This window comes from Petaurus breviceps, unplaced genomic scaffold (genome assembly GCF_028583685.1).
Source record: "Petaurus breviceps papuanus isolate PSGF00001 unplaced genomic scaffold, PetGlider_PUasm1.0 90763, whole genome shotgun sequence".
In the NCBI taxonomy this organism is placed as follows: domain Eukaryota; kingdom Metazoa; phylum Chordata; class Mammalia; order Diprotodontia; family Petauridae; genus Petaurus; species Petaurus breviceps.
This window is the reverse complement of record NW_027187340.1, coordinates 8,756,931-8,766,611: the sequence shown is the minus strand read 5'-3', so window position 1 is coordinate 8,766,611 and position 9,681 is coordinate 8,756,931. Positions and strand designations below refer to the sequence as shown.

The following is a 9,681-nucleotide window of genomic DNA, read 5'->3' as shown; positions in this document are numbered from 1 at the left end:
GCTTTAAAATCAAATGTTTAAAAATATTTTTTTTTCATGCAACTGGGAAATAATATATACAGGCACTGGGGGATGGAGATCCATCTTGCCCTACTAGAAAGTTGGAAGGGAGATGGAGGAGGATATAGGAGAGAACAGATTGGGGTAGGGGGTATACAGTGACATCGCTGTTTTGGGGTGGTGGGTAGGGGAAAGATGGGGAGAAAATTTGTAACTCAAAATCTTGTAGAAATAAATGAATGATGTAAACTAAAAATAAATGTTAAAAATTTTAAAATAGATTCTTCCCTTATAGAACTTAATTTTAGAATTGAAAGTTACTAGGCACCTAATAGATGAAGCAATTAAATCTCAGCTAGGTTATTTGACTCGTCCAAGGTCACATAAAGCTAATGGCAGCTGTGGGGCTGAAACAGATGTCACCTGATTCTTAATCTTTGCACCATATCATTTAATATATGAAAATTAGTCACATATCTGTCTAGCAATCTATTCACTGTGCTACCTGGCTGCCTAAATTAAATTAATATAGGAAGTTGCCCTGTAACCACACCCCAGATTAACTCATGCCTGGCTGCACCCCAGACTACTTGTCTCTTCTTGTTGTTCAGTCATGCCTGACTCTACGTGACCCCGTTTGGGGTTTTCTTGGCAGAGATCCTGGAGTGGTTTACCATTTCCTTCTACAGTTCATTTTAGAGATGAGGAAACCGAGATAAATAGGGTTAAGTGATTTGCCCAGGGTCACACAGCTAGTAAGGTCATATTGATCTCAGGAAGATGAGTCTTCTTGACTTCAGGGCTGACATTATCCACATCTCCACTGCCCAGAGATTACTGTGAATTCCCCACAGGACTTTATGCCCCTTCCCCACAACAAATTTTGTCTTTAAAAGTTGATTTGGGGTGTCATTTTACCTGCTCCTGGTGACAAAATTGCTAGTTATATCTTTGATATCATGATTCACACTATAAAAATATCTTAAACACCAAATAAACAGTATCTAAATAGCAACATATCTCCTAGTAAGGGATTGGTGACACCATCACAATTTGGCAGTAAAGAATTTTGGTTTAGAAAGCATTGCAGACAGCTATAGTTTTCTGTCTTCTTGTACTAGTTGGAAGATTATATCAATAGGAGCCAAGGTCATAAACACCTGATTATTTCCAAGGGAAAGTAAGAATGTAAACTTTTAAATGTCATCAGTCATAGGCACTGAGTAGGATTTATGCTTAACAAAGGAACTTCATTTTTCTAGCTCAATTTAGAAAGAGCAAAAAATAATTTAAAAGAAAGTCTATACAGATCAGACAGCAGAAAGGAGGCAATAAATTAAAAGTTTAAGCAAAATTGTCTTTCATATTAAAGGAAACCTTTTTTGCACATTCATTTTTTTGTCCTTAGGCAATAATCATCTTCCCTTCAGACTGTCAGCAGCCTGATAAAATAATGAACAAACTACGTACATGAAAATCCTTTTTTATTGGAAAACTAGGGGGCCTGTCCTCTGCCCCCAAGGGGCTTATACCACTGATTTTGAACAAGGCATTTCTTTTCCCATTTTTTTTTTCATCCTGAGCAGTTTACTGCCCTGATTTTGACTCTTACAATCAAATGTCTGACAATCATAGGCCTTCCGATGTCTGAGTCTCTGTGCATCATCATCTTTTTATATACCTGACCTTCTTCACAATAATTTGATCATCTTCTGGCCATAGTACCTTTGGGATTAATTTCTCAAAGAAGGCTACGGGGTCACTTCTTAGCAGTCCTCACATCTACCACCCCCACCCACCAAACTGCCAGCTTTGAATTCTGAGCTGGTGTTCTCAATTCTCCAAGGATCCCTGGAGATTTACTTTCTGCTAATATTACTCTTGAGTGTTCTCACAGTACTGGGCTCTCTAACCCAGGAGAACATAACATCTTTTATAAACTCATCTCTTTTTCTAGTCAGTGCTGGTAGCTTATAAGGTAGCTGCAATAAGAAGGTAAGAATGTGACATTTGTCCATATGAAATGAGGTATACAGGGTGAGATGGTATCTTCAAACTCAAGGATGTTATTACTATGACAATTGCTATGTGTACATGTGAATGTTTATATAAATACTATATATATGTTCTGTCTTCTCTCATGACCTCCTGCAAAGCTTCTTTGCTAACTGACTAGCAAACCACACCAGAGACCATTCCTGGGAGCAGTTTCTGCCCTGCAGCCCTACTCTGCTAATTGGTGACTGCCTCTCCAGGAACATTATTTTTGAAAAGCCCTAGGTTATGCTTCACTTCACTTTTTCCTTACCAGACACCTCTTCCACATTCTCCCTTCCAACTGCCTGGCTTCTTCCACCTGTACCCCTGCCCTCACCTCCAGTTCTGGAGCCATGAAACATGATCAGATACTCTTGATCAAACTAAATCAAATCAGTCATTATCTCCTCCCCTCTGGTCCCACTCCTATCCCAGTTTCTAAGCAAGATGCCCCTTGCCAGGCATTACTGTCCTATGCATGTAGTTTCTCCCATTAGAATGTAAGCAGTTTTAGGACACAGGGACTGTCTTTGCTTTGCTCAGTGTTTATCATGGCTCTTGGCACATAATAACCACTTAAATGCTCATTTATTCATACATCCAAATTTCTAAGTTTTTCCTAAATCACATAACATTCAAAGGAGGAAAAATAACATTTGAGTCAAGATTAGTATTTTGCTTTCCACTTGAAAAATTATTTACATATACTACTATATTCATTTGACAGATGTTTTTTTCTTTTTTCTATAGATCTACTGTGGTGACTTTATTTAAGATTATGGATAAGAGTTGTACAGGTTAGACATGCAGTGGTAGATTGTAATCTGTAACATTGGAAATAAAAACTCAAATAAGTGAGTTCATGGATCCATCATTGTATCTGAGTAATATTTCATTTTTTGACACCTACAAGGTGTAGCATACCCAGGGAGGCTGCCAGCACAGGTTCTTATATCTGCTTTTCTAAGGGAAAGCAACTCAAAAATGGGTTAACAATCTTACTTTAATCAATCAAGCATATATCATTTACCTAGTTCAGGGAAAAAAGTGAGCACCCTAAACTTCAGAGAATACAAGCAGAAGTTACAAGCAGACAGAGAAACAGATCAGCAGACAGGCTTCCAACTGTCTGACCATTATATCAGTTGCCAGAGAGGGAAGCACCAACATCGGGGTTTTCAAAGCCAGGGGGCTCAACGGCTTCCCAGAGTCTCATCTGGTCAAATCACACAACTCTTCTCAAAGTGAGCCCCAAAACAAAACCTCACATCAAGGTATATATAGCCTTCTCCTGGCTCAGAGAATGTCACAGTCCTCTTGACCCACTGCCCCATCAAAAAGCAACAAGGTATGGGCATTCCTGAAAAATAAGCCTCCTGCCACAGGCTCCATGTGACCGCATTCAGCATATTAGGAGGCAGAGTATATTTTCAAATCAAGGAAGGTTCTCAGGGTCACTTAAGCCTATAAAAGGGCCTAGGGACAGGGAAGATCTTAGAATCCCATTCTCATAACACTAGGTATTAAATTTTATAAATATGGCGCATGTAGCAAAATATCTTTGCTATCTAAGATACTGCTGTTCCAGTGAACCAATGGCTAGTCTTTTTCTTGAACTATATTATATTCACAGAGAATTTCAGAATAAACCTGAAGTGTGAGATTGAAAATATTCTCTCCACTTTGTAGAGTGGGAGATGGAAACATGAGAGCAAGTAGACAGAATGAAACCAAAAGCTGCTTCCTATGCAGGCCTTATGTACAGGTCTAACTATGTCATTTCTCTATTCTATAAAATCCATTGTCTTTGTATCACCTCCAGGATCAAATACAAAATTCTGAGAGATATTTTATACCTAAAAGTAGATAAGATTGTTGAGGGAAAACAGAAAATTATAAGGAGACATTTTAAATTCAAAGTTAGATCCAAAAAAATAATTTAAAATAATAATAGCTAACAATAATAATTGATAAGTAATAAAAATAACAAAATATTTTCATTTCTAATCTCTTGCCATTATCAAATTTTAATGCTTTGTTGTTGTTTAATTGCAGCTAGGAATTCCTTCCTAGCTTCCCATTCCTAATAACTAAGCCACTTCTTTTTTTTTTTAGTAGTGTTCACTGTTCATTCAAATATCTCTTTACTATAATGGAATTATGGATTCGGAACTGGAAGAGATCTTAGATTACACTTGATTTCGCCTCAACCCTCTCATTTTACAGATGAGGAAATTGAGGCCCAGAGAGGTTAAGGGATTTGTCTAAATATACACAGGAAGTAAATGGCAGAGCTGAAATTCAAACCTGGGTTCTCTATCTCTATCTCCAAATCCAAATATAGTAGTATATCCAAATCTTTGTCTTGTTTCCTCTCTAGTTTCCTCAGTCTTCTTTTCTTGCAGCTCATTCCCTCTGAAGCTTGATCTAGGCATCTGTGTCACTGGCACACTGGACTCAGCTCCAGATAAACTCTTGTATGGACTTGAGTTCCTGTACCTTTGGCTCTTCTGACCTTTCAAAGCTCATCTTTAATGCTCCTTCATCTGAAAGTAGGAAAGAGCAGACACAACAGACAGAAGCCACAGCAGGGCCATGCCCTCATGGTTATGGTTGGGAGATAAAGGCTTCATACATCTCTCCATACACAGATGCCCCATAGGCATCTCCAACTCAACATAATCAAGACTGACCTGGCAATCTTTTTTTCAATTTCAGTCACCATCCTTCCAGTGACCTTGTAGTCCTCATTGACACTCAGCTCTCCTTTAACTGCTTCCTCCCCTCTATATTCAATCAGTTGCCAGGTGTTGTCATTTGTGCCTGCGTGGCATCTCTACCATCCATTCTCTTCCTCTCCACTCATATGGCCACTGCCTTAATTCAGTGCCTCATCACCTCCCTCCTGGATCATTCTAACAGCCTCCTAATTGGTCTTCCTACTTCCAAAGGTCTCTCCTCCACATAGCTACCAAAGAGGTGTTCTGAAAGCATCACCTGATCTGATGATGTCACTTCTCTGCTCAAGAAGGACTTCTGCAATTTCCTGAGGATAAACTACGGACTCCTTTCATTGACCTTTAAAGGCTGTCACAATTGGGCTGCAGACTTCTTTTTCAGACTTACAATATAATGTTCCTGCTTACAGTCAAAATGGACTACTCACTATTCCCTGAATTTGGCACTGTTGCTTGCCTTCCCCAGGCCTTTGCATAGTCTATCCCTTTATACCTAGGATTTATGACCTCCTCATTTCTGCCTGTGGGAACACCTGGCTCCCTTCACCATTCATCTCAAGTGTCATCTCCTGTGTCAGGCCTATCCTGGTCATGGGAAACCTCCTCCTTTCTCAACTGCTAGTGTCTACTCTCCCCAAATAACAGTAATCCTATCTAGCATTTATATAGCAATTTAAGGTTTGATAAACATCATATATGTATACTTACAAATGTGTATGCATGTGTGTGAAATCTCATTTGATCTCAACAATTTGGGTATGCTGTTATTATCCTCATTTTACAGATGAGTAAACTAAGGCATGCAGAATTCAAGTGACTTGGTCCCCTGGTCACACAGCTAGTAAGTGAGGCAGGATTTGATGTGGGGCTTCTTGACTGCAAGGTTAACCCTCTTAGCCCCTGCATCACTTAGCTGCTTGTATTTCCCATGTCCATGTATTTTTGCAAATATTTTCTTCAATCGAATGTAAACTCCTTCAGAACAGGGTCTCTCATTTTGGTCTTTAAATCTTCAGCGCCTTTAAATCTTCAGTACCTGGCATGTAGAACATGCTTACAAAATACTTGTTGATTGTTGTGGCAAAGTTTTACTTCCCTACCCCAAAGAGATAATATTTCCTGGTTCTCTTTTCTAAGGCCTACTGAGAAAAGATGTATGGAATCCTAGTTCTTCCTACTTTGAAGCTCTAACTATTTGTTAGCATACTAAAACTGAATGCAACTGAATGTCAAGCACAAGCAGATTTTACTATTTCAAAGAACAGTAAATAAATTGAGAAACCTATTTTTCCTCACCAACTGGCCTCAGTAGAAATCATTTGATCTCAAAGTCTGCTTCTTCCTGTGCAAAATAGGTAGAAAGATACTTGTTAAGAGCTAAGGATGAATCCATTGCTATACAAGTCTCAATGTCTTTAGAGCTCTTAGGTCAGGTAAGTGATATATTACAAGTATGAATGAACATTATTATTAATAAAAATGCTATATGAATATATGATTCTAAAAAAGACAATATAATCTTCTTTGAGAATAATTAAATTATCCTGGGTAATAACCTTTTCCAATTATTTTTATATATTACTTTTGGAGAATTTTTTCTAACCAAATACATATTAGAGGGGAAAAAAAATTCACAAGAACTTCCTGTAGCTAATTACGTGGTTGTTAATTACTGACACCAAATTAGAATTATAGACTCTGTACTAAAAAAAAATCTAGAAATATCGAAATTAAAATAAGAATACTTGAAATAGGTATTTATAGGCAGTCCTTTGCTTACCTGTATGCATATTTAACACATAACCCAGTCTAGTAGAAACTTTCTTTTGAACCCAGTGACCCTATGGCTTCTCTCCCCATATTCTCATCTATTCTATACCAGCACAGACCCTGTCTTCCCAGGTCAGATGGAACAGCTAGTTCATTACCCTCACCACCCTTATTCTCCTCTCTCCCAGCATCCCTAGTGCCTGATGGCTGGAGCTGGTACCAGGAAAGGAAGGATAGGAAGATGAAGAGAAGAAAAGGTCAGAAATCTTTGTCTTTCTATTCTGTAGGAATATTCTGTGACATTGGGAAAATCACTTAACCTCTCTGGGTCTCAGCTTCCTCATCTGTAAAAATAAGGGTGTTACTGTGGTAAATGACATCCAAAAAAATAGCTCTTCAAGCCCTATCACTGTATGAACCACAAAGGGTTAGTGATCTTCTCCCATACCAAATCTAAACTCTGAGCATATTTTTCACTAGCAACATTGTTATACCCGAGGGTTACATTTATTGTTCAGCAAGTCCTCTCCTCCCCATCTATATTTTGATATGGCTGCTGTGGTAGCTACACCCAGGGTCATGGCGTAGATATTTAGAGCCCATGATTATGCAATTCATAGCCCTGTGTCTGTGTAGTGATTCAAGGTCAGACTAAACCAGATAATGAAATCAGAGGGGGAGAAACATTTAATAAAACAATATAGCAAAGTAAATCACAGAAAACTGGATCAAATATCAAAGGTTTTTAGCACCTATCCCCAAATGGTTGCCACCTCTAATTACTGGAGTAATACATGCTCTCCAGCTATTTTTTTTCCCTATGGGGAAAAATGATTCTTAATTCTAAATCCAATTATTGACTTCTTTGTTGGTCAGTTGCGTCTGACACTTCACGATCCCGTGGACCATAGTATGCTAATACTGTCCACAGACTTTTCTTGGAAAAGATACTGGACCATTGCCATTTTCTTCTCCAGTGGATTAAGGCAAACAGATTAAGTAGCTCAGGGTCATGCAGCTAGTAAGTGTCTGAGGCTGGATTCAAACTCGGGTCTTCCTGACTCCAAGCCCAGCACTCTATCCCCTGAACCACCTAGCTGCCTCCTATTGACTTCTTACCCATCCTTTAAAGCCTACCTTAAGTGCCACTTCAAGTACTTTTCACTGATTTTCTTCAGTTTGTACAGACTCCAATTTCTCATAACACTTGGCACGTTTGTATTACACTTTATTGCATGGTACTATCTGTGTAGGTACTGTATGACTCTTTTAAACTGTATACTCCATGAGGGCAAAGATTATGTCTATCTAAATCATTTTTCTTCCTACTTAATGTATATAAAATAGCTAAAAACATTCAGCTTACAAGAAGAATTATTGTAATGTAACTCTAGTAAAATTAGGATTGCCTGTATGTATGGTTGCATGACAGGCATGGGGTTGCCTATATATGTGGTTGTATGTATATGGCATGCCAATAGACTTGTCGGCAAGTACTCCCAAGTTCTACAAAATTGAGTCTTAAATTTATAGTGAAAAGGGACCTCAGAGCTCATCTAGTGCAGCACCCCTGTTTTAGACATGGAGATACACCAAGGTGAGGTGACTTGTCCAAGGTCACAAATCTCTGATTCACACTTGTGTCCTCTCACTTCCAATCCATCATTGTTAACACTGTACTACACTGCTTCAAAACATCCATTTAGAAATACTTGTTTTTTTTTTAAACTTAGCTATGGCTAATCAACATACCTTTGTATCCCCAGTGCTTAGGACAGTACCTGACACATAGTAGGTGCTTAATAAATGATGTCGGCTGACTATACCCGACAGCCCAAATTTGAAAGTATCATTCTTGCTATGTATGTCACATTAAGTTGGTCTGCAGAGAATCTAATAGATTGTTTGACTAATTCCAAACATAAATCTATAGTCTTTCTACCTTTCTTCAAATAGAGCATCTTCAGACTGACAGAAATTCTCATTTCCAATTTGAACAAAATATAGACCCAAAGTAATTGTGGCTTTTGAAGGAGCTCTGTAGCCCACTTTTGATTGAAGATAAACCTGCCCAGGAGCAGTGTGATAAACAGGGCAGACATGTAGCATGGTACAGTAGAAATAGGACTGGTTGTAGAGGCAGAGGATTTGAGTTCAAATTCTGCCTATGACTCTCTATCAGTATATATTTTGCCTTTTGGAAGACAATTGGGGTTAAGTAACTTGCCCAAGGTTACACGGCTAGATTTTTGTGTGGGTGTTAAGTGTCTGAGGCTGGAACCGAACTCGGGTCCTCCTGACTCTGGGGCCAGTGCTTTACTCACTGTGCCAGCTAGCCGCCCCCTATCAGTATATTTTTTTGTATGTACTATTTGTGTGTTGTCTCCTCAATTAGACTGTGAACACCCTTAGAGCAGGGCCCATCTTTTGCCTTTCTGTACATCCCCATCTTTCAACATAGTACCTAGTACATAGTAGGTGCTTAATAAATGCTTATTGATTGACTGACTTCTGAGCTTCAGTTTACTAACTTGTAAAGTTAGTGAACTGGACTAGATAGCCTCTGAAATCTTTGCTAGCTCTGGATCTTTGATCCTATTCTTCCTGTTACCATTTCTGCCCTAATCTTGGTTCTGTGCTGAAGTGTGCTGACCTTTACGATCTGTGGTACCTTGACTAATAGTACTATCTCAAAAATAAGCACCATCCTATGTACTGGAGACCAGTCAAATAAGAACAATCATAATTCAGTTCACTACAACCAACATTTATTGCTTTTCTATTCTGTGCTTTGTCTTTCTAGAACATTCATTTCTCTATGGTTTTATAACTATGGCAGTCCCTGCTGCATTCCACCATTACCCAAACCTGTAGAATAAGTTTCTTGTAGTTTCAGCACCTGATATAGTGCTTTACACAAAATAGAAATGCAGGAAATTAGGTACTAAACTAAAGGTTAGGAAAGGAATATGTTCTGCTTTTCTCTCTGATTGCTTCTTTTCCTGGCTCCCCTTCCACCCTACATTTCTAGTACATTCTTTTGAGATTACCTTCCATTTGCACCATATATCTCTTGTATGAATAGTAGTTTGCATAATACCTTCCATTTGCACCATATATCTCTTGTATGAATAGT

At 38.6% G+C, this 9,681-nt stretch overlaps 1 protein-coding gene across 1 annotated transcript in view; it reads left to right on the top strand.

The window, feature by feature from the left end:
• The first annotated feature begins 6,742 nt into the window (after window positions 1-6,742).
• Window positions 6,743-9,681, top strand: part of ZNF385B (zinc finger protein 385B) — a 407,528-nt gene continuing 404,589 nt past the window's right edge. Inside the window, exon 1 of the mRNA XM_069068559.1 lies at window positions 6,743-6,802. Within this exon, the coding sequence (XP_068924660.1) occupies window positions 6,787-6,802 (16 nt within the window). The 5' untranslated portion in view covers window positions 6,743-6,786. The remainder of the gene's footprint in view (window positions 6,803-9,681) is intronic.